This window comes from Hibiscus syriacus, unplaced genomic scaffold, assembly GCF_006381635.1.
Source record: "Hibiscus syriacus cultivar Baekdansim isolate YM2019G1 unplaced genomic scaffold, ASM638163v2 tig00110647_pilon, whole genome shotgun sequence".
NCBI classification, from domain to species: Eukaryota; Viridiplantae; Streptophyta; class Magnoliopsida; order Malvales; family Malvaceae; genus Hibiscus; species Hibiscus syriacus.
Genome location: NW_024062811.1, coordinates 383,988 through 411,935, shown reverse-complemented (window position 1 = coordinate 411,935; position 27,948 = coordinate 383,988). Strand labels below are relative to the sequence as shown.

At 32.4% G+C, this 27,948-nt stretch overlaps 1 protein-coding gene and 1 pseudogene across 1 annotated transcript; both read left to right on the top strand.

The window, feature by feature from the left end:
* Window positions 1–356: 356 nt before the first annotated feature.
* On the top strand, window positions 357–7,020 carry LOC120137086 (mavicyanin-like). Its single transcript, XM_039152939.1, has 2 exons — window positions 357–541; window positions 6,671–7,020. The coding sequence occupies exons 1-2, from the start codon at window positions 370–372 to the stop codon at window positions 7,018–7,020; spliced, it is 522 nt and encodes a 173-aa protein (XP_039008870.1). The 5' UTR covers window positions 357–369.
* A 20,374-nt stretch (window positions 7,021–27,394) lies between these two features.
* LOC120137109 lies at window positions 27,395–27,568 on the top strand (annotated as a pseudogene).
* Window positions 27,569–27,948: the final 380 nt, after the last annotated feature.

The following is a 27,948-nucleotide window of genomic DNA, read 5'->3' as shown; positions in this document are numbered from 1 at the left end:
GACATTTTAATCTAAAACGCTGGTAATCTAATAATACCTAAAGGAATGCATAATGACATTCGCAGTAATATATCATAAAAAATCAATTATTAATAATAAAATATTATCAAAAATAAGATTACTTATAAATCAAATAAGAGAATGTGAATTTATTTCTTTCAATAATCTCACATTCCCCTAACCCAATACGTCCTTAAGGAATTGAGATACTCTCTATTGGTTTTCGTGTAGGAAGTTGCCTCGAAGGCCTTCCCCCCTCTGCTAAAAAAAGCGCCTCATCTGCGCCTAACAATCTCTTCAGTTTCTCTCTCAAAGAAGCAATAGCACAGCTTCTTTTTCTCTTTTATTACTTCTCTCAAAGAAGTGACAATGGCTATTCTGAAGACGGTGATGGCTGTGGCTGTCATGACAGCCACCATCGAATGGAAAATGGCTGGAGTACATATGCACCACGTAGTTGGAGGTTACCAGGGGTGGGACCCTTCCTCTGACGTGGCATCTTGGTCCTACTGTAGGCGCTTCAGTGTTGGAGACAAAATCTGTAAGCTTTTGCTTTTCACTTTCTTTCTAATTAGTTTTGCACAGAAAAGCGTACCAGCTCCGTTCACTTTGTAAATAGATTGGTTATCTGTCAGCTTCTGGGTGTGTTAAAAAATCAAAGCTTTTTTACTTACATAAATATTATTATATACATATGTTTTCGTCAAGAAAATCAGTGTTCTCATTTTTCTTATTTTCGTTACTTTTTATATATTTGGCTATGGTTAAATTAGGGTAGTTCTGCGGTGCGGCGCCTAAAAAACGGCTAATATACGACGTGATCGGTAAAATAAGTGACCGGTTAAAATTTAGACTGGTTATATTATATTATTTAACCGAAAATATTATAAAGTACAATAACATACTAGGTAGCGCTTATATAATGTAATAGGTAGGCTTATATTTACCTATTTTATAAGTAAACCGGTATATTTATACTGATAGCATTGTAAATTTACCTATTACATTATAATATGTTGAAAGTGTCCATACTTTTTTAAAAGGATCGATAATTTTTTTTAAAGTTATGTAATTATGTTTCAATTTTTTAATAGTGTTTCATGTTTTTCACCTACAATATTAATTTAATAATTTCATTGCACAAAAAATTATTTGATTGTTTTGATATTTTATAAAATAATATTTAGAATTTAAATTTAACATATTAACCAAAGATAATATAATATGTAATATATATTTTTATTATTTTTAATTTAATAATAATATATATCCTAACGTAAAAAATAAATCATTAGACGCCTATAATTACTAAATTAATATCTTAAAACTCACTCAAAAGATAACCTTAAATTAATGTTTTTCACAATGAAAAAAGTATGGACACTTTTATAAAAAGGATAGATACTTTACAACTACCTATTACATTATATAAACGATACCTATTACATTATATAAGCGCTACCTATTACATCATATTTTTACCTATTATATTGAAAGTGTCCATACTTTTTATAAAAAGGATCGACACTTTTTTTTAAAGTTATGTAATTTATGTTTCAATTTTTTTTAATAGTGTTTTATGTTTCCACCTACAATATTAATTTAATAATTTCATTACACAAAAAATTATTTGATTGTTTTGATATTTTATAAAATAATATTTAGAATTTAAATTTAACAATATTAACCAAAGATAATAAATATGTATATATATGTTTATTGTTTTTAATTTAATAATATATATATCGTAACGTAAAAAATAAATCATTAGATGCCTATAATTACTAAATTAATATCTTAAAACTCACTCAAAAGATAACCTTAAATTAATGTTTTCCACAATGAAAAAAGTATAGACACTTTTATAAAAAGGATAGATACTTTACAACTACCTATTACAATATAAACGATACCTATTACATTATATAAGCGCTACCTATTACATCATATTTTACCTATTATATTGAAGTGTCCATACTTTTATAAAAAGGATCGACACTTTTTTTAAAGTTATGTAATTTATGTTTCAATTTTTTTTAATTGTGTTTTATGTTTTCCACCTACAATATTAATTTAATAATTTCATTTACACAAAAAATTATTTGATTGTTTTGATATTTTATAAATAATATTTAGAATTTAAATTTAACAATATTAACCAAAGATAATAATAAATATGTAATATATGTTTATTGTTTTTAATTTAATAATAATATATCGTAACGTAAAAATAAATCATTAGACGCCTATAATTACTAATTAATATCTTAAAACTCACTCAAAAGATAACCTTAAATTAATGTTTCCACAATGAAAAAAGTATGGACACTTTTATAAAAAGGATAGACACTTTACAACTACCTATTACATTATATAAACGATACCTATTACATTATATAAGCGCTACCTATTACATATTTTTACCTATTATATTGAAAGTGTCCATACTTTTTATAAAAAGGATCGACATTTTTTTTAAAGTTATGTAATTTATGTTTCAATTTTTTTTAATAGTGTTTTATGTTTTCCACCTAATATTAATTTAATAATTCATTTACACAAAAAATTATTTGATTAATTTGATATTTTATAAAATAATATTTAGAATTTAAATTTAACAATATTAACCAAAGATATAATAAATATGTAATATATGTTTATTGTTTTTAATTTAATAATAATATATATCGTAATGTAAAAAATAAATCATTAGACGCCTATAATTACTAAATTAATATCTTAAAACTCACTCAAAAGATAACCTTAAATTAATGTTTTCCACAGTGAAAAAGTATGGACACTTTTATAAAAAGGATAGATACTTTACAACTACCTATTACATTATATAAACGATACCTATTACATTATATAAGCGCTACCTATTACATCATATTTTTACCTATTATATTGAAAGTGTCCATACTTTTTATAAAAAGGATCGACACTTTTTTTTAAAGTTATGTAATTTATGTTTCAATTTTTTTTAATAGTGTTTTATGTTTTCCACCTACAATATTAATTTAATAATTTCATTTACACAAAAAATTATTTGATTGTTTTGATATTTTATAAAATAATATTTAGAATTTAAATTTAACAATATTAACCAAAGATAATAATAAATATGTAATATATATGTTTATTGTTTTTAATTTAATAATAATATATATCGTAATGTAAAAAATAAATCATTAGACGCCTATAATTACTAAATTAATATCTTAAAACTCACTCAAAAGATAACCTTAAATTAATGTTTTCCACAGTGAAAAAAGTATGGACACTTTTATAAAAAGGATAGATACTTTACAACTACCTATTACATTATATAACGATACCTATTACATTATATAAGCGCTACCTATTACATCATATTTTTACCTATTATTGAAAGTGTCCATACTTTTTATAAAAAGGATCGACACTTTTTTAAAGTTATGTAATTTATGTTTCATTTTTTTTTAATAGTGTTTTATGTTTTCCACCTACAATATAATTTAATAATTTCATTTACACAAAAAATTATTTGATTGTTTTGATATTTTATAAAATAATATTTTAGAATTTAAATTTAACAATATTAACCAAGATAATAATAAATATGTAATATATATGTTTATTGTTTTTAATTTAATAATAATATATATCGTAACGTAAAAAATAAATCATTAGACGCCTATAATTACTAAATTAATATCTTAAAACTCACTCAAAAGATAACCTTAAATTAATGTTTTCCACAGTGAAAAAAGTATGGACACTTTTATAAAAAGGATAGATACTTTACAACTACCTATTACATTATATAAACGATACCTATTACATTATATAAGCGCTACCTATTACATCATATTTTACCTATTATATTGAAAGTGTCCATACTTTTTTAAAAAGGATCGACACTTTTTTTTAAAGTTATGTAATTTATGTTTCAATTTTTTTTAATAGTATTTTTTGTTTTCCACCTACAATATTAATTTAATAATTTCATTTACACAAAAAATTATTTAATTGTTTTGATATTTTATAAATATATTTAGAATTTAAATTTAACAATATTAACCAAAGATAATAATAAATATGTAATATATATATTTATTGTTTTTAAGATAATAATAATATATATCGTAACGTAAAAAATAAATCATTAGACGCCTATAATTACTAAATTAATATCTTAAAACTCACTCAAAAGATAACCTTAAATTAATGTTTTCCACAATGGAAAAAGTATGGACACTTTTATAAAAAGGATAGATACTTTACAACTACCTATTACATTATATAAACGATACCTATTACATTATATAAGCGCTACCTATTATATCATATTTTTACCTATTATATTGAAAGTGTCCATACTTTTTATAAAAAGAATCAATATTTTTTTTAAAGTTATGTAATTTATGTTTCAATTTTTTTTAATAGTGTTTCATGTTTTCCACCTACAATATTAATTTAATAATTTCATTTACACAAAAAATTATTTGATTATTTGATATTTTATAAAATATTATTTAGAATTTAAATTTAACAATATTAACCAAAGAATAATAAATATGTTTTCCACAGTGAAATAAGTATGGACACTTTTATAAAAATGATATATACTTTTTTTAAAGTTATGTAATTTATGTTTCAAATTTTTTAATAGTGTTTCATGTTTTCCACCTACAATATTAATTTAATAATTTCATTTACACAAAAAATTATTTGATTATTGATATTTTAAAATATTATTTAGAATTTAAATTTAACAATATTAACCAAAGATAATAAATATGTTTTCCACAGTGAAATAAGTATAAACACTTTTATAAAAATGATATATACTTTTTTAAAGTTATGTAATTTATGTTTCAATTTTTTTAATAGTGTTTCATGTTTTCCACCTACAATATTAATTTAATAATTCATTTACACACAAAATTATTTGATTGTTTTGATATTTTATAAAATATTATTTAGAATTTAAATTTAACAATATTACCAAAGATAATAAAAATATATTTTCACAGTGAAATAAGTATGGACACTTTTATAAAAGGATAGATACTTTACAATATAACAAGTAAAATATGACAAAACCAGATTCATTATGATAAAACCGGTAAAATTTACTTGATATGTTAAAAGTATGGACACTTTTATAAAAATGATAAATACTTACCGATAACCAAAGTTTACCGGTTACCAAATTTTTTAATAGTTTTTCATATTTTCTACCTAAAACATTATTAGTTGTCAACATAATAGGTACCGCTAAACCGAATTTATTAAATACATTTTAATGTATCCGGTACTGCCGTATATTAGCCGGGTATTAACCCGCCTTTCCTGAGACAATCCCGTTAAATTGAAGAAAAAAATACGCCGGCTTTTACTGCTACGCAGGGTCAAGGTCGGTCCTAACTATTTTTAGGCTTAAAGTAAAAATAAAAAAATAAGCTCCTAATATAAAAAAATAAGAAATATATAATATTAAAATTTTATTAGATTTTTTATTAAATTAAAAAAATAGTAATTCATTACAATATAAAAGATGTAAAAAATATATTTAAAAATATAAATACTTATAAAAAAATATTACATTCGATTATTTTTATGCAAAACCATTGTTGATAGTGTCAATATCAATGCTTTCCAACATATTTTTCTCAATGCATAACATAACATTTAAAAATGAAAGAACGATTTTATCTAGAATTTGAAAATATATAAAATTAAAAAAAAAGAATTTGAAAACGTGATCTACCTAGAATTTTAAGAATAATCTTCAATATGATTCAAGCACCATAATTGATAATAAACAATTGTGATTTTACATGTGAGAGAAATATGATAAACTAAAAAATGATAATAATAATAATTTTCAAATGAATCTTGAAACATGAAAGAGAAAGGAAGCATACTAATTATACTTAAATTTTTTCCTCTCATTAAGTTTTGAAAAAAAGAACATTAATAATAATTTTTTATTGATATGAAAAATCGGAAAAGATATGTGGTGATTTGATAGTTGGAATTTGGAAAGACCAAAATTAAAGAGTTCAATTGAAGTTTTTTTTTTAATTTTGATAAAGAAATATTAAATTAGAATTTTATGGAATAATAATTTATTAACGTTAATATAAAATTCAATAAAGATAGTTGACACCTTAATAAATTCACGGAGCCCATTATTTTATTGAGTAAATTACATGTTTAGTACCTAAATTATTAGTTTTGGTTTGTTTTAATAATTAAACTTTTAATTTTTTCAAAATCATACGTAAAGTTTAGTTTTTGTTTCATTTTATTACCCACCGTTAAAAACTTTAATTTTTTATTTCATTTTAGTACCCATTCAAAATTTAATGTTAAGTTTTGAAAATTTCTGAAATTTTTGTACTAAAACAAACCAAAATTGATAGTTAGGTACTAAATGCATTAAATTTTTAACGACGGGTACTAAAATAAAATTAAACTAAACGTTAAATATAATTTTGAAAAAATTAAAAATTTAGATACTAAAACGGATAATTTAGGTTCTAAAACATAGATTACTCTATTTTGTTTTACAATTTTTTAATTTATTATCAGAAAAATAAAAAAATATTATAGTAAAAAAATTTATTTTGTGTGCCCTGGGCGGCTCCTCCTGCCCTGGCTCAGGGCCGGCACTGCTCAGGGTTCGCCTACTCTGCAGCAGAGGAGAGAATTGTCGAGCTGAGTAGCGAGGAAGAATATGAGTTGTGTGATGTGAGGAACCCCATAAGAATGTACACGGACTGCTTAGATGGCATCCCGTTGGAAAGGGAAGAGATCCACTATTTCGTAAGCAGCAAGGCTGAGAATTGCAAAAACGGTCTAAAGCTACAGGTGGATGTGGGGCCTTTAGTGAACTCCGAGGTCGAAATGCCCAAAATCGCAATGGCTGCCGCACCGCCCACAACCCCTTCCGGATCAGTCCGGCCTAATGGGAGCGCCGAGTTATTATTGGTCGGGCTGTGGCTTTGGGTTTGCTGTATGGCTATTTAGTTATATCAAGTTATGATTCTCCTTGTCAACTTCTTAGGCTAGTGTTTATTATATGCAAATCTACTTTAGTTTTCAAAATTATGTGTTTAATATCTTTGCGACATGAACCTTTAAAACTTAAAGAACATCAAAATATAAATATTACTTTTTTCATAATCGAATCTTTGTTGTGTAAGTATATCTTGGTGATAACTATAACATATTCTGATCATCTGAGGAAGAAAGTGTCGTTTAGGTCGGAGAGGTAAACCACCTTGAAGGTATTATTTCGATCGTGTATTGGATAATGATTTAAAGAGAGTCGCCACTAATCTTTTTAGAGTGTGTTTGAATCACCAAAAAGCTCATTAGTTTAATAAAATTAAAATAACAAAGTTCAGTTGATTATCAAAAAAATCTATTCGGAAATTAATTACATGCGAGGAAGGATTGACAGCGCACAATACCCTTTGTTAGTAAATTATAGTATTTTATTGAAAATAAAAAAATCAATTTATTAATTAAATTTAATTTAAGATACCTTTTAGAAAATCAATTTTAGTTTACACTTAAAAGTAAAATTAGTTTTAATAGAAATAAATTCAAGTAATTAAATTAATGATAAAAGTTTAAATAAATGAAGGAATTGAAAGAAAAAAAACCATAAATGCCGAAAAGGATACAGAAAATTAAATTAGTATTTTGATGAAAAAGGAAAATAGAAAAGAAATTAGGTAAGGCATATTAAATCATACAACGTAATTTACTCATTGACCAAAATAAATTAAAGAAAATTAAGTTAAAATATTATACAAAAAAATGGAGTGAATCAAGCAAAACTAAAATAAATAGAAACAATCAATCAATCATAAATGAAGATCAGGATAGATTGGAATTAAAATAAATTGATGTGAAGAATAGAATCAGTAAATGGTACAAATAAAAGGTCAAATAAAATTAAACTAAATATTAGTATAAAATAATAAAAAGTAAATATTTTATAGTGATGGATTGAACATGAAAATAAAAAAGATAGAGATAGAGTAAATAAAATAATATACATAAAAATTAATTGAATAATAAATTAAATGATAAAATAACGCTGAAGAAACCTGGAAGAAAACAAAAAAAATAGTAAAATTATAAAAATATTTTTAGGGTTTACCCTAGTTTTTTACAACCGTTGTCTTGGTTTTCTTGGATTCGGTGAGTGTGTTGTGCATCTCCTATTGATTTGGTTGGTAAGATGGGAGAAATAGTGCAAGATCTAGATGATTTACATATTGAGGATGAATAGGAGGCGGCTTTAGCAGTTGATGTAAACGAAGGGGTTCTGGCACATCCTTGGAAAGCTAGGGCATGGTGAAGGATTTTGCCCGATGCGGATTTTACAGCATAAACAGGAGCATATTCTTTAATGGGATGTGTCGTTGAGAGCTCTTTCGAGACAGAAGGGGATTTCGCAGAGTCCTTGGTTAGGAGTGGAGGGAGTGGGGAGTAATGTGGTTTCATCTGGCTCTGGTCAAGGTCTTGATTTAACATCTAAGGTTATAAAGCCTAAGTTTGTTGCTAAGGTTAATCCAGAGCGAGTACTAGCTGCGGCTCAACAAAGTATTGAGGATGTTATCATGATCGGGAATGAGGAGAATAATGCATTAGAGAAGGTTGATAATTCCAAATAACAACGTCCAGGGTTTCAAAAAAATGTTCCGAAAATGGGATTCCGTCCGCGATATAGCGGTTTCGCCGCCATCCGAGTTACTTGTTACACTCGCAATAGCGCTTAATAGCGCATGCGATGGCCGAAATAGCTATCGACGGCCACAATCACGGTAAACTCGAAATGACCGAAAACGCGACCGTGATTTGAAACCCTGAGAACGCACTCTTTGTCCTCTAGGACTAGAGGAGAGGTTATGGAAGTGAGAGGAGGACACATGGGACCAGCGGTAGGCCTGCGAATCCAGGCCGAGCCGATCACAATGAAACTTCTAAGTTGGAATGTCCGGGGTTTGGGGAAGCCTTGGTCATCTCGTCATCTTCGACACATGCTAAAAGATGCTAGCCCTTTTGTAGTTTTCCTAATTGAAACGAACCTTCAGAATACGCATATGGAGAGAGTTAGAAGATTTTGTGGATTTAGTAGTGGTATTGAGGCGAGTGCTCGTGGTAGTTGTGGTGGCTTGTGTTTGGCATGGAAGGAGTGTGACGTTCGTTTGCGCTCTTATTCGGACATGCATATAGATGTGGTTATTATGGATTTGGATCAAGGTTTGAACTAGAGATGCACATGGTTTGATGGTGATTCTGTAGAGCAACGTCAACAACTCTCTTGGGATCTCCTACGGTAATTGGATAATGATAAAGATATTCCGTGGCTTGTGATAGGGGATTTTAATGTAATCTTGTTTTCGTCAGAGAAAAAAGGAGGTCTGGATAGAGATAGAAATGAGCGACAAATGGAAGATTTTCGGGCTGCTTTAACTGAGTTTGGTCTTGACGATATTGGCTTTTCAGGCAAGTGGTTTACATTGAAGAGGGGCAGACGTGCAACAAATAATATACGAGAAAGACTTGATAGGGGTAGCAAATTCAATCTGGTTTGATTTATTTCCCAATTATAGTTTGGTCTATTTAACCCATGCTATGTCGGATCACTGCCCACTTCTGTTAAACAATGCGATAAAGCCTCGGACGAGGCGTCATTAGCACTTTAAATTTGAGGTGGCTTAGTTGATGGAAGATTCATGTGAAACTGAGGTGCGACTATTGTGGGATTCATCCAATGGATCAGTTCTCGATATATTATTGGTGGTTCGAGATAGTTTGGACGAATTGGCTTCGCAATGGAGACCAAAACACTACTTTCTTTCATCGATTTGCCATACAGAGGAAGCGGTATAATCGCATTCATTCCCTGAGAATGATGATGGGGAACAAATTGTTGATGACAGGAGAATAGATGTACATGCCAGGAATTATTTTTATGATCTTTTCAAGTCGAATGAGGAGGTAGTGTACGATAGGGTACTTGACGGCATCTCAACGTATATATCGGAGGCCATGAATGATAGTCTTTCGGCTGATTTCACATATGATGACGTGTCAAGAGCAGTGAAGGATATGAGTCCTCTTAAAGCTTCCAGTGCGGATGGTCTTGAAGCTATTTTTTATCAGAGGTTTTGGAACATATTCGGGAAGGAGATAGCAGATTTTTTTATAGATTTGATCAAAGGTAATTCTTATATGAGGTTAGTAAATACAATGCATATTATGTTTGTTTAAAATTGTGTCCAAGATGTTAGTCCACCGAATGCACGGGATATTACACTTGTGTATTGATGAAGCGCAGAGCGCTTTTGTGCTGGGAAGACAGATCAAGGATAACATTATCTCGGCCTATGAACTTTTACATTCATTTGTTAATCGACGCACCAGAAAGAGAGGTTTTTTCACCCTCAAGCTCGACATGAGCAAGGCATATAATCGGGTTGAATGGTTGTTTGTATGGGCAGTCATGGAGCAAATAGGGTTCTTAGCTCAATGGATTTTAATTATCAAATGATGTATTAGTATGGTGGCATATTCTGTGATTGTTAACGAAGTTATGGGGGAACAATTTTGTCCTCACCGGGGACTCAGACAAGGGGACACTTTTAATCCGTATCTCTTCTTGATTTGTAGTGAAGGTTTATCTTCTCTCATCAGACAAGCGGTTGGGCGAGGAAGTTTAAAAGGAGTAAGGATTAACCGATACACGCCTTTGGTTACTCAACTCATGTTCGTTGATGACTGCATCATCTTTGGGGAGGTTGACATAACTAATTCTGGGCAGATTTCAGACATTCTTCGCGAGGATGGTCTTAGTTCGGGGCAATTAATAAATCTAGATAAATCTGGTTTATTCTTTAGCTCTAATGTCAGTGAGGAAAATCGAGCTGATATGCGACTTATATTGGGGGTCTCTAGCTCTTCGAACCCCGAGAAATACTTGGGGCTGCCTACAATTATATGACGCAATAAGAAAAGAGCTTTTATCCATCTCAAGGAGAAACTTACATCATGGATTAACTCGTAGAGTGTAAGATTTCTATTTCAAGGCGGTAGGGAAGTCTTCATAAAATCAGTGCTACAGGTGATTCCCTTGTTTGCCATGTACTGTTTTCTTCTCCCAAAGAGCTTATGTTCAGAACTGGAGGGAGTGCTTGCTAGATTTTGGTGGAAGAAATCTCCAAAGAAAAAAGGTATCCATTGGAGTTCATGGAAATCTTTTTGTACTTTAAAAGAGAATGGTGGTCTTTACGGGATCTTGCAAAGATCAACATTGCCTTACTTAAGGATGGAAATTGATCCATGATGTGGGTTATTTAATGACTCGGTTAATTCGAGCTAAATATTTCCCAAACATCAATTTTTGGCACGCGCAGTTGGGTTCGTTCCCTTCGTATAGCTGGCGTAGTGTTTGGAGCGCCACACGAGTACTAGAAATGGGGGTTCAGTGGCAAGTAGGTTCGGGCACTGCAATCTCCATATGGAATGACTACTGGTTACCGGTGTTTCCATTGTCCAGGATAGAGAGTCCTCAGGTTGAAAATTTGAGTTGGGTATCTGATTTAATTAACCAAAACACAAACTCCTGGGATGTTAATTTGATTTATAAGTCCTTAACCCCGATAGAAGCTGGAAAAATCCTCTCTATTCCCCTCCCTTCAATAGCGATGGAGGATTGTATGGTGTGGGAAGGTGAAAGAACTGGACTTTATACGGTGCGGAGTGGCTATCGTATTTTGCTGGAGGAAGATGTTGAGCCAAATCAATGGAAGGATTTGTTTAGGAAGCTTTGGGAAAGTGATTGTCAACGCAAAATTAAACTTCAAAGATGGACATTTGTTCATAATCTTGTCCCAACTAGGCAAAATCTCCATTATAGGAGAATTTCACACACTCCTTTCTGTTTCAAGTGTTCAACACAGGAGGAAAGTTTAGTGCATGTTCTGTGGGGTTGTGGTCAAATTCGAGAAGTTTGGACACATTTCAATTTTTGTTGGTCTCCTTATGGTTCCATAAGTACTGTAAAGGAATGGTTGAGTTGGATATTTGAGAATTACCCCAAAAGCAAGCATGGCCAATGTTTAACTATTATGTGGGCTATTTGGCATGTTCACAACCAACAGTATCACACAAGCAAAGTTACAAGTATGAATGAACTTACCTCTTTTATAAAAAATTATTGTAAGAGTATGAAATTGTGAAGAGTAGATTAAACGTACCCATTCCTTCACATTTGATCTGATGGAAGTCAACTTTACTCGGTGGGTAAAGGCAAATTTTGACGTAAGCTTCAAGCAAGGAAACAGTAGTGAGTGGTCATGGATGATAGTACGAGATGAAGAGGGACACATCCTAGGAGCTTGCAGAAGGAAACTAGAATGGGTTACCTCTGCTTTTGCGGCTGAAGCCAAGGCTGTTGTGCATGCAATACAACTGGTTCTCGACCTGGGTTTCACACATGTTTGGTTTGAGGGAGACTCTAGGGCGATGATTCAACGCTTTTCTTCTCAAGAGCCCTTTTTTTTTATAAATTGGGGCTTTAATTATGAATGGGAGAAGAATACCCTCTTTGTTACATGCTAGCTTATTCCGTCATGTCCCAAGATCGGCCAACCGTGCAACTCACCTTTTGGTGACGCTCTCACTTTCTTTGGAGGATGACAAATTTTGGGTAAAAGATGCTTCTGCTCGGGTATCTGTTCAGGTAGCTGAGGATCGTCGATGGATAGATCCGCAATCTATTATAAGGCCGTCAATCTATTAGGTCCTCAAAAAAATATTCACTTTAGGAGATAGGAAAAATATGAGAGAGAGTGTTCAAGTGAGAGAAAGAGTAAATCTGGTCAGTCAAACGTCCTCAGGTGAGAAATGGACGGTGTTTGTAAATAACTTGAGCAAGAGAGTATCTAGGAGAGTTGTTAGAGAACTTTTTCAACACCAGGGGTCAAGTAGTGCGGGTTTACATTCTGAATGTTTCAAAAAATCCAAAGTATAGGAATCAAACGTTCGCTTTCGTTCAGTTTGAGAATGAGGAAGGCTTAAAGAAGGCGATTGAAAACGTCAATGGAGCGTGGATTGATGGAAAGAAAGTGACTGTAGGGGATGCAAAATATCAAAGCTATAGGTCTAGAATTATTGCTGTCAGTAGATCCCAGAAAGAAAAAGAGATGTCAATCAGGGGAGAAGATAGGAGGATAAGAGAGGGAGCAAAATCTTTGAGCAATTTGAGAGATGAAATATCTTACAAGGATGCATTGGTCTCAAATTGTAGGAAGAGTGATTAACCGGTATTAAAGGAACATAGAGAAGGGTGTTCTCAAAGGGCTCTTGGATTGAGAAATATGTGGGAGATGCACATCCATGCGGATGAATCGAAGTGTGTTTAAAGATCTCTAACAGGGATCATCAAACCTTTATTCGATTTGGAGTTGGTTCAAAAGGGATTGGCTAGTGATGGGATTAAAGTTAGGATAGTCAGCTGGGGTTACGCTTGGAACTCTTGTCTGGTCACTTTTGATTCGACTGAAGAGCTATATGAGGTGTGGTTGAAGAAGAAGGGCGAATTACTTTTTTGGTTTGATTGGCTTAAACATCTTCTAAGAGAAGATGCAGTCCCATTGGCTTTCTGTTATGTGGAACTTGATCGTGTTCCCTTGTTGTGTTGGAATGCTCATTTTCTAGAGAAGCTTATTGGGCGGTAGGGAAATATGATATGCATTCAAGACTCTATGGTGAAAAGAGAGGATATGTCGGTAGCAAGGGTGTTGTTAAGGGTGGCGAGCCCTTTTTGACGTTCCTGAAGTGATCACATTAGGATCTTATGGGAGATCATACAAGGTAAAAATAAAGATAGTGTATATTTTTAGAAAATCATATGCAATTTCAGAAATTTATTTAGAGTTGGCCTCGGAGAATAGGTCCGGTGAGGGTGCAGCGTTGGAGAAGGAGGAAGATGGTCGGGAAACAGTGGTGGTTGGTCGGGCAAAAGAGGAGTTTGAAAAAAGTGACAAGTCAGACAAGGAAACTCAGTATATGGTTGACACATGAATGGATGTGACTGGAGTTGCTGATTTTGTTGACGGCTGTGAAATGTCAAAGTCAACGCAGCAGGTCTGTGATGGGGAACATAATGAATAAAGGCTGTCAGGATTTCTGGATTCTGGGAGAAAGTTGACAGGAGATTTTGAGGGTTAGGTATTAGGAAAAATTTTAAACTGCTGGAAAATGAGCAAGCCCACTCCGAAAGTAATAGTGAGCCAATGTCTCCCTTCTTTAGACTTTCTCTATCTGGGCCAACTATTAACTTAAAGATTACGGGAGTTGGAAAAAAGAAAGAGAGACGGGCAGAGTCTCAAGGGAATTTGGAACTGGTTATTCAGGAAGGAGGTGTACAAGGGACAGATTTAAAAGTCGATGGGTATAAATATAATTTGCCTGAAAGGGTGATTACCATAAGAAGTTTTTTTCTCCTCCATCTAATCGAAGAAGATCCAATAGTGCAACTACTATATTATGTGAGAGAGTGTATAGCAGATAAAGTAAGAAGTTTAATTCAGTGGAATCGGAGAGGGGTTGTTATGCGACTGATTTCCCTATAGAGGATAAGGAGTTTGTCTCTACTTGGTAGTTGAGCAGAATGCTGGGTGTAACCTTTAAAGGAGGAAAGAGTTCTTTTGCAAACAAATATTCCGAAATGAATCAGAACAAGGGGGAGGAGGGAAGGAATTAATCCCACAGCTTGGGGTAGGTGTAGTTTTCAATTGAAATGGTTGGATTCTAGTGTGTTACTTGTAATATCAGGGGATTAGGAAGAAAAAAAAGCAAGGGAAGTTAGGAAGGTGGTTATAAATCGGAAGCTTTCATTTCTTTTTTTTTGAAAGAAACAAAATTAGAGAGGGTGAGACCTTCTTTGAAAAGAAAGTTAAGAGGCAAGTATCTTGGTAGGTATGCAGAGTCACCATCAGAAGAAGGGTCTGGTGGTATCTTAAGCCTGTGGGATGAAAATTGGTTCAATCCTCAGTTGTAGTATTTATCGTTTAGATTAATCGCAATTAAAGGAATGATTAAGGAATTAAATGAAGAATGTTGCTTTTTAAATGTATATAGTCCTTCAGTTTAGTCAGAAAAGGAGGCTTTCTTTGAAGAATTACTCAGTTATGTTGGTCGGTGGACTGCTCTATGTATTTAGGAGGTGATTTCAATGCTTATTTATCGAATGACGAGAAAATGGGGAAATCACAGAATATTAACTCGGTAAGGTTATTTAGGGATTATGTGTTTCAAACTAAGCTTTTGGATCTTCCGATGGCTGGAGGGAGTTTCACATGGTGTAACAATAGGGAATAACCTTCTTTTGGGAGATTGGATCGGTTTCTAGTGAATGAAATTTTTTTACTGATGTTCCTAGATATTGTTAAGGTTTTACTGCCAAAATCTTTATCAGATCATAATACAGTGGCATTGAATTCGAGTAAGATTAACTAGGGTCCGAAACCTTTCAAACTCTTTAATTATATTATGGATGAGGTTGGATTTCAGTGAATGTTAGAAGGAAAGATCAACGAGATGAAGGTGGGGAAAAGGAGGAGTATTGAAAGCTAATTAAAAGAATCAAAGGAGGTGATAAAAAGCTGGTAAAAAAATAACCATTTGCAATTACCAAAATTCATTGAGAATTTGGAGAAGTTAATTTCTGTTCGGGAAGCAGAAGTTCAACGTGGGAATTCAATGGTTTCGATGGAGGACATTGTAAGAGATAAGAGAGAAATATGGTCCTTGTACAAAAAAGATGAACTTATTTGGTTTCAAAAATCGAGGGCGATTTGGATACGGGATGGTGATTGAAACACATAATATTTCCACCATTGTGCATCGAACAGAGGTAGTGTTAATTCTTTAAAGTTGCTGGAAGTGGATGATGCTCAAACTTCAGATCCAAATTTAATAAAATCCCATATATTTCTTTATTTCAATAAATCATATAATTATAAGCCTACTTTGGAGGTGGAATATTTGGATCTTGATTTCAGAAGACTTTCTGAGGAGCAGAGAGACTATTTGGAAAGGAATTTTTTGGAAAATGAAATCTGGGAGGCAATCACTTCTTTAGATTGTAATAAGGCTCCCGGGCCAGATGGTTGAATATTGGTTTCTTTAAGAGATTTTGGCCGGTTTTGAAAGAAGAAATCATAAAACTTTTAAGGGGTTCTATAAGGGGAATAAACTAAGCAAATGCGTGAATCACTCTTTTATAATGCTAATTCCGAAGAAATCGAACCCGGTTGGAATAGAGGATTATATGCCTATTAGTTTGGTAGGGGGTTTGTATAAGATTCTGTCTAAAGTTCTTTCAAAAATATTAAGGTTATGCATAGACATGTTGGTTGGCCATTCATAGTTTACATTCATTCCTGGTAGAAAAATTTGTGATTGTTCCTTCATTGCTAATGAAGGCATTGACTATTGGAGGAGGAAAGGGAGGAAAGGTTTAGTGTTCAAAGTAGATTTTAGTAAAGCCTATGATACTTTGGATTGGGAGATCTTACTCAAAATTATGGAGTACATGGGGTTCGGTCAGAGATGGCGGTCTTGGGTTTTAGAGTGTTTATCGTCTACTTCTATTTTAGTTCTAGTGAATGGCTCTCCCATAGAATGTTTTAAAGTTTCACGGGGTTTATACCAAGGGTGTTCATTATCACCACTTTTGTTCAATTTAGGGGGAGACTTTTTTAATCTGTTGCTTTCTAAAGTAATTGAGTTAGGGTTGTTTGATGGTTTTCAGATTGGATGTGACAATACTTCTTTCTCACTATCTTATTTGCAATTCGCTGATGATTTGATAATTTTTTGCAAAGGTTCAGAAGCTCAATTGAAGAACTTAAAGAGAATTTTGGTTATCTTTGAATTGTGCATTGGTTTGAAGTTGAATCTTTCGAAAAACAAGATTTATGGCATTAATGTGGATGATCATATAGTCAAAGAGTGGGCAAGCTCTATTGGGTGTAGTTTTGGTGTCTTTCCGACGGAGTATCTGGGGTTTCTTTGGGTCTAAGAAGAAATTCGGTTACCCTTTGGGAACCAATTGTCAAGAATTTTTTTCACAAGCTGGCTGGGTGGAAAACAGGAACTTTATCCTTTGCGGGAAAGGCTGTTCTAGTTAAATCAGTCTTGAATTCGCTACCCAATTATTAGATGTCATTATTCAAAATGCTGGTTAGAGTCTGGAGAAAGTTGGAAGCTCTAATGGCCAATTTTTTGTGTGGATGTATTGCTCAGAAAAATTGGATACGCTGGGTGAAATGGTCGATGATTTGTAAAAAGAAAGATTTTAGGGGTTTAGGTATCACCGATTTAAATTTGAGGAATAGGGCTCTTTTGGGAAAATGGGTGTGTAAGTAGTGAGAAGGAGTCTTGATGGAAGAGGTTGGTTTGTTGTAAGTATAATTTAGATAGAAGATCTATTGCGATGGACAATTATACATCCTCTCTTGCATCTTGGCTTTGGAAATGAGTCATTAACAAGTATCGGTCGAATGATGCTTTTGGTTTGTGTTTTCGTAATCATCTTATTTTACAAGTGGGGAAGGGAGAATCCATTTTGTTTTGGCATGATAGTTGGTTTTGTAATACACCGTTGAAGTCTAAATATCCATGGTTGTTCGCTTTGTCAGTAAAAAAGGATGGGGTAATTACGAACTACGGAAGTTTTAGTAATGGGAGGTGGGTTTGGGACATTCAATTGAGAATAAATTTGATGGAGAGTGAGTTTTCTTTATGGTATGAATTATTTCTTATGCTGGAAAATGTTCGTCTTGACTCAAAGGTGGACGATTGCTACACTTGGAAGGGTAACAGGGAAGATATTTATTCGGTTAAATCTTGTACTAATTTATTCTTTACCTTGTCCACTCCGGAGTTGTGTTGGTCTAAGGATTGGTTTAATGCCTCAAAAAATAGAGGTGTTTATTTGGCAGATTCTCCGCCAGAAATTGGCAGTTAAAATTGCCTTATTGAGGTGGGGTGTTTGGGATATTGAGGATTCTTCCTTCTCGGTTTGTGGTGAAGATACAGAGTCGGTGAGCCATTTGTTCTTTGAATGTAATATTGTTTGGGGGATTTGGGTGAGGTTTCTTCAAATGTGGAATTTATATTATGTTTTACCTAATACTCCCGGAAGTTTTTTATTTTTCTGGTTGGATTTAGTTCTCCATTTGGAAATTTGTGTCGGGTGCTGTTTTGTGGACTGTGTGGAAATGCAGAAATGACATTGTGTTCAAGAGGGTAGTTTGGATAAAGTTAAGCTCTTTTTTCTGGTCAGTATAAGGTGGATTCATGGTTCTTGGCTAAGTATTCAAATATTTCTATCCCTCTGGACTGCCTAGTAGGAGACTTAACTTTGGCTGATCAGTATCGTATTCTTTTGAGGTCTGTTTTTTTCGAGTCTAAGTGGTCCCCCTGGGTTTCTTAAAACTTAATGTTGATGGGGCAGTTAATTTTGACTAGAGATGCAGTGGTATTGGTGGTGTGCTTAGAGATGCTGATAGCAAAAGGTTGGAGTTTTTCTCAAGTTCGACTGAACCAGGCCCCTGATCCTTGCTGAGTTAAAAGCAATTCATGCCGGGTTAGATTTGTTTTTGAAATCGGTTTGGAGGGATAAAGGAAGTCTAATTCTAGAGAATGATTCCTACAATGCGCTAAAGTGGATTTCCTATCCGGAGACATGTTCAGGTCTTTATGTTCATGTGGTCAGAGTTATAGCTAAGTTAGTTAGTGAGTTCAATGTAACTACTAGGCTTGTTAACAAATGTATAAATGGGGAAGCTGGTCATTTAGCTAAATCAGGCATAGGATAGCACAAGGTTTTGTGTTTTGTTTGTATTTGATGGTTGTCTTTGAGGTTGGTTTAAAGGGGTTTTTGTTGTATTTTATGTTCTGAACTGGTTGTATCTCTTACTCTAGTAATAAATCTTTGGGCACTCTTTTCCTCCTTCCTATGATCATTGAGTTTTTAGGAGCTTAATGGTTATGAAGGGTTTTTTTTAATGAGGTCATATTTCTATCAAAAAAAAAAGAAAAGAAAAAGAAACGTTTGTTCTTGAACAAGGAGTGTTTATATTTGGATTTCTTATTCTTTTATGTTTTGATGGTTTTATTTGTCTACTTAGTTTGATTCATATAGTTTTGTTTTTAGTTCTTGCTTTAATTACGGTGTAAGTGCCTCACATGACATAACTCATATTTTTATTAAATCTCCCTACGAACCTTTTTAAATTAAAAAAAATTAGTAAAATTAAAATGCAAATTAATGAAATGAATGAAACTTTGAAATAAAAAAATAAACAAGGATAAAAATAAAATAAGGTAACCTGAAAATCATAAATAGAAATGAATTAAGGGTTATTGAATAAAGTTGAGAATTAAGCATTTAAAATAATATGAAATTGTATGATTAAGGGTTAAATTGAACTACATGTCAAATCAAGAGGAGGACTATATAAAGATTTTACCCATTCAGAGAAAAAAGCACTGTGTAATCCCTCAAAACTACGTTATTTTGATGAAGGTATTAATGGCATATTTTGGTTTCCTTTTTTCTTATTTTCTCATTCATTTTCTCTTTGCTCTCTTTTTAGAGAGATAAACTTTCCATTCTCTCTACTTAGGTCATCAATTCCCCAAGAACTAAAATCTAAGACTCGTTTCTCCAGAAGATGCTCTGATTGTCGTGAAATGGGCAAAAACCGTTTGTCATTCCTCTTTCCGATCTAATGTCATCCGCCGTTAAATCATTCCCTTTTCAAGATATGTTTCTCTTTAGTCTTTCTTCTCCTACTTTATCGACCGGATCGTCGAATGGAGCTCCTGAACACCTTAAATGTCACCGACGAAAGGGAAGACCCCTATCTTTTTCTCTTTATTTTTTTATTTACTTCACTCACTCCATATTTTTTCGGTTAATCGAGTAGTAAAAAATGAAAATAAATAAAATAGTAGTAATGGGAACTTTTGGGAAAAAAACTTCTTATTAAGACCTTTTGTTTTGAATGTACATTGGTGTTGATTCCTGTTGTCCTTTTTCATTCGATCCCCCCTCATTTATACATGATACATTTCCATTTTACAATCAATAAAACAGATTTTTGAATCTCATTCAATCTCAAAATTTTTGTGTTTTTTGGATTTGGCCTTTTTTTAGGGTATATTTGTTGAGAAAATTTGGGGAAAATGTTGTTGCTCGATGCGTGAAATCTGATCATCAGCACGTGGAGGAGTTGAGTGGTCATGTGTGGGTTGTACGCACATGCAAGATGGGGACCATCTGCTAAACTGGATGCTGGAAATTTGGGAAAAAACCCTAGGGTTTTTGTTGTTTAATATCGTGGGCTTATTCTTAGACCTGCAAAACAAAGGTATTTTAAAAAGTATCTTTTATTTTCAATTGTATATATATTTAAATAAATAATATTAAAAAAACTAATATTATTAATAATATATGATAGATAATAAGTAATATTAACTTGTGTAATAATTTGTACAATACTAATAATGATAATAATATTATATATAATAATTAATAATAAATAGTAATAATAAATAATAAAATAAAAATAAAGTGATATTTAAATTTAACCCCAAACAAAAATGAGTGTCTACATCTGCCCCTCTTTGCTCATCATCGTGTAAGAAAAATAGGGCAAAGACAAAAAGACACAAGTTTTTGTCTGGTGCCAAATGCAAATGTCTGAGAAAAGAATAATCTTCTCCTTTTGAGATGAACTCTAAATACAGTCTTGTTTCCTGGATGCCAAGAATGTTTTTTTTTCTTTTTCCATAATCATTGAATCTAAAAACATTATTATTCCGTTGAAATTTAGTATGCCAAGTTGTGATCAATGATTGATGTCAATCTAAGAAAATGATCTTACTCCTTCCTTTGAATGACATTAAGTCGTAATAAGTGGTGATATGCTCCTCTGAAGGATGTTGAATCTGGGGACAATCTTAGTCATTCCTCTAAAGGATGCTAAGTCGTAATAGTTGGGTGATTGATTATTTTTCTCATAGAATTCAAACTGAGATAAATTCATCCTTTTGTGAAATAAGTCAAAATTTTGGTGACTTCTCTTTACACATTAAGTCAATATGAAATGTTCTTCAAGTCAGATATCCTCCGCTATGGATTTGAAATCTAACTTAGAATTCTAGGCTGGAAAGTAGCTCCTCATCGTTAAGTTAAGCTAAATCGTAGTCAATCTTGAATCTGCTTTTGAACCTAATATCCTCCATCGTGGAGTTGAAATTGACTTTGAAAAAATTTGACTAGAAGATGGCTCATTGCTGTTGAGTTAAGCAAAATTGCAATCAGTTCTGAATGTGCTTTCAGGTCAAATATCCTTCTTCGTGAAGTTAAAACTTTGCCTAAAAATTTCAACTGGAAACTAGCTCCTCGCTACTGAGTTAAGCTAGATTGTAGTTGATTAAAGATTAGCTTTCTAATCCAATATCCTCCACCTTTGAGTTGAAGTTGACTTTAAAAGGATTTAACTAGAAGATGGCTTCTCACCATTGAATTAAGCCAAATTGTAGTTAGTTCTGAATGTGTTTCAGGGTCAAGTATCATTCATCATGAAGTTAAAATCTGGCATGAAACTAGCTCATTGCCTTTGAGTTAATCTAGATTGTAGTCAATTTTAAATTGGATTTTGAGCACAAAATCCTCCATCGTGGAGTTTAAGTTGACTTCGGAAAGATTTAATTAAAAGATAGCTTATCGTCGTTGAGTTAAACCAAATTATAGTCAGTTTTGAATGTATTTCCGGGTTAAGTATCCTTCACTGTGAAGTTGAAACTTGGCATGAAAACTTTAATTAGAAACTAGCTCCTCGTCGTTGAGTTAAGCTAAATTGCAGTCGATCTTGAATTTGCTTTCGAATCCAATATCCTCCGTCGTAGAGTTGAAGTTGACTTTGAAAAATTTAACTAAAAGATGGCTCCTTACCGTTGAGTTAAGACAAATTAAAGTCAATTTTGAATGTTCTCCTGGGTCAAGTATTATTCGTCGTGAAGTTGAAAATGGTCTAAAAACTTCAACTAGAAACTAGCTCTTTGCCACTGAGTTAAGCTAGGCTACAATCAATTTTGGGTCTTCTTCTAGTCCAATATCCTTTGTTGTGAAGTTGAAGCTTGGGTTAAAAAATAGCTCGTCATTGTTAAGTTAAGCTATGTTGTAGATGACTCCTGAATTGTAAGTTAAGTCGATCCTAATTGTCTCTTGGGCTCAATATCCATCGTCGTGTGGTTGAAACTGGCTCCAAGATCCATCGACCTTTTGTAGGTCAAATTGATTGGGACATAGTTCCTTAAATTGAGTTAAGCTACGTTGCGAATGAATCTTCCATTGTGAGTTAAGGCATTCCTAGGTGTACTTCGATTTCTATATTCTTCCTCATAAAGTTGAAATTATCTCGAACAATCTACAAAATGTAAGTTTATGTATGTAATGTCATGAATGTGATGTCCTTGTGCCTAAAATGCAAATATGTCACTTTGACATTTTGATCTTCTTATGTTAATCTTAATCTTCTCTCATTTTCAAAATTTCTTAATGTCTTGTAAACGAATTTAATCATTGCAGTTTACGAAGTCATGATTTTTTTCGTGAGTCAAAGAATATCTTTGGGCAACATAAACCATTTATATGAATATCTTTACCAATACCCATATTTTTTGAAACATAAGGGCCATCGAGATGGAACTTGAGCCATTTCTAAGGGTTTCGTATCAAAACCCTTGTCAGCCTTCGTAATACACAATGGTCTTTTTTCAAAGTGAATAAGCTAGTCATACTTAATTCTAATGTAAGATGAAAAGAAAATTGGGCTTTCAAAGAAAAATAGTTCTTTTTATTTCTATATGTGAAAGGAATTTTTTTTACAAACAAATGACAAACATTTGAAATAAAATCATATAATAGAAAAGTATGTGCCCTAGATATCAATGATATGGCTCATTTGAACTAACATGTTGTCGAGTAACTTATGTGTAACATCCCGCAAGGACCTCGAAGGTTGTGGAACACATCAAATGTGCGAAATTTCTTTTAAATTGTCATGCCTTGTGAGATTTTGGATGACGCGATTGAATCTCAAATGCATTCAACATCAATTTAATGCCTTTACTGATAACATTATCTTGATTCAAGACTTTTCCATATTCTAATCTTGACTCATTGCTCAAGCCGACCTCTTCGGGTTTCTAACTTGATATCTTCTTTGATTTCAAGATTCTCTTTGCAAATTTTTGTCTTGAACCTTCATTTATTATTTTTTTCATTTTTCCAGATCATGCATTAAAGTTTTAGAAAATTTGTTTCGAAACAAAAGTTTAATCATGATATGCAGGCTGAAATCTAAAGATAGTCTCTTTCACTCATAAATTTGTGTATGATTAAAAAGGACTTTTTAAGTATGTAACGTATGCTTAGGGCTCATGGTTATGAAAGAAAGGGATATATAGGCTCAAACATGTGCTTAAAGGTTATTAAACCAAGGATCAAAGAGTTTATTTATTTCTTCTTGAATCTGCTTCGTCATGTGTTCTTTCTTGCCTTTTTATTTTTCTTTTCTTTTTTGATTCCTCTAGACTGTCCTCTTATGGGTTTTCACCATAGAGGTCATTCTTTTGACAATTTGGGTGTTCGAAATAGTTTCAATTGATCGACATTATGGTTTGAGATCACTTTATTTTTGGAAATCTTTGGATGTGCCCCTTTTTTCTTGCTTTACTTGTTTGATTTGAAGCTTCAATTTTTCAAGCACAAGTTACATCTTTTATTACTATGGTCTTGATTTGAATCTTCAAACCTATTATACCAGATCAACATGGCGGTGCTTGACCTTATCATATTAGATTGTCTTTACTCAGTTAAGCAAATCTTTTTTCACATTGCCCCTATTGTAGGGAGTGATCCTTGGTTATGGTAAGAAAAATAATATTCAAGGCTCAAAGGGGGATATCAAGGGATACGTTTTTCTTTTTCTTTTTTGTGAAAGGGCTAGAGAAACAAGGTCGTTCATCATTTCATACATAAAGATATTCGGGAAAGAGATATCCTTAGGGGATAGATGTTCAAAATTAATCTTTTATTAAAAAAAGTCATTAATGCATGATGATTCTTTTTTTCTCTTTTTTTTCTTTTTGATTTTGTTGGTTTTTTTTTTGGCCTATCGTATGAGTTCATTCTTCCTATCTTTTCTTCTTGTTCAATGCTATTCGAATAGTGCAATCTGAAAGTCACCACTTCGATGTTGGCCATCGTAGCACTTTGGGTTTCATTCGTCTACGTCTCTACTACATCGACTTGCATTCTATCTTGATGGATAGTTTATGGAGTACCATGTTAGTGTCTAGTCTTTGCATATATTGATATGACCATGCATACACATCTTTTCATTCATGAAGCAACTTGGTCAGACTTTGTCGTGCTTCAGTAGAAAGAGTTGTGTTGATCTTAACCTCATTCTTTTCTTCCTCAAATCCCAACACTTTGATATTTTCTTTATGAAGCATAATCTGTTTATCCTTCATTTTCACCATTTCTAATAACTCGAAATGCATGTCACATTATTTCTCATTGTCATACTTATCAATTTATTAAAGACATATAGATTGCTCGAAATCAATTTATGAGTCAAAATCATTGTTATGTATACCATTGATATCTAGAAACCTGAAGAAAAGTGAGAGAAAAGATATATACATGTGAGAAAAACTATCTCACATAAAAAGTAGAAACAAATAATATATATATACACACACACACACAAAGAATTAATGAATAGAGAAGACGTTTGCTAGATAAAAATTCATAATGCATAATTTATTGAAACTAAATAAGAGCAATTTATTTTCCCAAAAAAAAGATCACCTATTGCCTTAGGTATGAGCAATTAGGGAAAGTTTTGGTATTGCTATGAAAGTTTTAGATCGAGTGTTGGATGAAGTGAATCCAATGCTTGTTCCTTTCACTAAAAAGTGTTATTCATTAGTCACTTATGTATAATGAATGCATATTAAAGGGTTAGTGAAATTAAAATACAAAATGTATAATTAATGAATGAAGATTTTGAGGCATTGATTTAAAAGCGTCTATCATAATAAATACCCTTTATTCAGACAAAAGTGTTATTACAATAGACCAAAAATATTTTAGAGGTATAATTGAGCTAGATATTCTAAAATCTCGATGACTTTAAGCAGGTTGACAAGTCTTCTTGCTTCACTTGCCACTTTTTGGGTACCATGTCTTATTGCCCCAACTCCTCTTATTAAGTCTTTCATGTGATGATTCATCTTGTGATCCTGATCTAGGAACTCTCAGATAATCTGTAACATTCCAAACTACGAGTTAGTGACTAAATTGTAAAATTTTAGAATTTGGTGATTAAAGTAGAATAATTGAATAGTTCAATGATTTATTTGGAAATTTTCCTAAAAATTTTAGTAATTATTAAAGGAATTAAGGGGAAAAATGGTCAATTGACATGAAAGATATTTTTCTCCCCTTTAATAGAAGATAAACATGTAGGGGGCGAGTGAGATGGAAAACTCTCTTCTTCTTCTTCTTTCTTCTCTTCTCCACCGTGAAGCATACAAGCAAAGGTGAGTTCCTTAATTAGTTGATTATTTGTTGAATTAAAGGTTGGGTTATGATCCTTAGGTGATACTTAAGCTTAAGGAAAGCTTAAGTTGTCTTAAAATCAAAAGATGAGGAAGTTAGGAAATATTAAATAGAATGGGTTTTTAAGTGAATTTCTGGAAAAGAGTTGATAAGTTAAATTTGAAAATAAATTTGACTTGTTATCAACTTAATTAAGAGATATGAAGTGATAGAATTTGATTTAGAGCGTCTTGAAAATTTGGTATGATTATTGATTTCCATATGAAATATGGGATTTTGAGGTTAAGGATGTATTGAATGAGTATAAATTAGTTTAAGTAAATGTACTTGAGTTAAGAATAGAAAAGAGAATGAAATAGGAAGAAGTTAAGCTGAAAATGATGAATTTTCGGTTGAAAAAGCCTGTTTTGTGCAGAGTGTATCGGTACCCTATGTATGTGTACCGGTACCCTCTTGAACGAAAAATTCCAGAATGTAATAGGGGTACCGATACCTTAGGGAGGGTATCGATACCCCCTAAAGAAAAAATGAAATTTTGGTTCTTTAAACTAGCTTAAGTTATTAACAACAAGTTATAAAGTTTAGGCTTCTGATAATTGTCTTTGAAATTATGTTTATGTAGATATTGAGCCTAAACAAGTTCCGGAACAATCAAAGAATTAGGATCGAGTCAAAGAAAGGCTAAGGTGAGTACAATTTAATTGTACTTATACTATCGAACAAACATTGGCTTGCGATGAGCCAGTGACAGAGTTACTATGGTAAGAAGTGACTCCTAAAATATTATTTGATTTGTGACTGATGAAATTCTTATATGTGCATGAATACATGAAAATGGGCATGTGTGTCATATGTTATTATATGTGGTATTGACATAAGTGATTATTAGATCACAAACAATGTAAAATAGCAAGGATTTATGTGATAACAAGAGAAATTGATATAAACTAGGTGGTATAGATATAAATGATAGGTTAAATGACATGAACATATGTGAAAATATGATAAATGATATGAACTATATATATGTTATATGTTATAAGTAATTTTATAAGAAATGAGACAAATTATGTGAGTATATGTGTTATATGATACACATAAATGATAAGTATAAGATCATTTGATAAATGAGCTTATAACATATATTAAAAGCGTTGTTATTGTTATATGTTATCATGTTATTACTCTTTACAATAAAGTACATGTGACATGATTGAATGATTTGATTATATGTTCATATTTATAGGAAATACATTATTATTATGTTTTATATGCCTTACTAAGTCATCGACTTAGCGTGTGATTGTTTCACACGTAGGTTTGGAAAGCGAAATTGTTGCCTATGTCATCTTCACGAGTGTGGTGGCAAAACATAAACTCTCAGGCAAAGACTCCAGCTCGTTGAAACTGACATCTAGTTCCTTCAGGTTTGTCAAAGATGTTATCGTTGTAGGCAATTGTTTGATGTCATTATAGCGCACGGATAAAACCTCTAACATTTCTATCTTCCCAATTGTTTCAGGAAGGGCTTTGAGCCGGTTATAATATGCACAAAGCTCTTTAAGTGAAGCTACTATACCCTGAAGCAATATCCCACATTGGGGAAGTATATGAGTGGACCACTTATTTGGCATTATAAATAAAAGACAACTACCTCCTTTCAACATACTTACCTGGACGGGGTCAATGGAAGATCATCAAGGTTCATGACCTAGGTAACCGACCTCCATTGCACTTGGATGGGGTGCTCGCCTAAGGTTTCTTCAGTCCCCACTGTAGGAGAGCCTATATCATAATTTGTGGTAGTGGGTGAGTTCGAGCTTGAGTCTCGAGCTTCAATCGAGCTCCTGAATTTTTTTAAGTTTGATCCTTTTCGAGTTCGAGTCGAGTTTCAATATTCATTTTCAAGTTCGAGCTGAGCTTGATAATTTTGAGCTCGCAAGTTTTTGAGTCGATTCGAGCCTATGTTTAAAGTTTTTGAGTTCGAGTCGAGCTTGACTTGGCTCGTTTACACCCTTACTTGACGTCATTTTGCTCGATCGAAACATAGCCAACTAATACTTGACATGTATTCATCTTGTAGACGACCTCCTTTCTCTTTCGAGTCTTCTTAAACCATAGTTGTACTTTTGTATTTTTGACCTCTTGCATCACAACCCTTTTATCCATTAATAAAGACTACTTAGAGTTTGATTACCACTTTTTGAATCAACACCTCT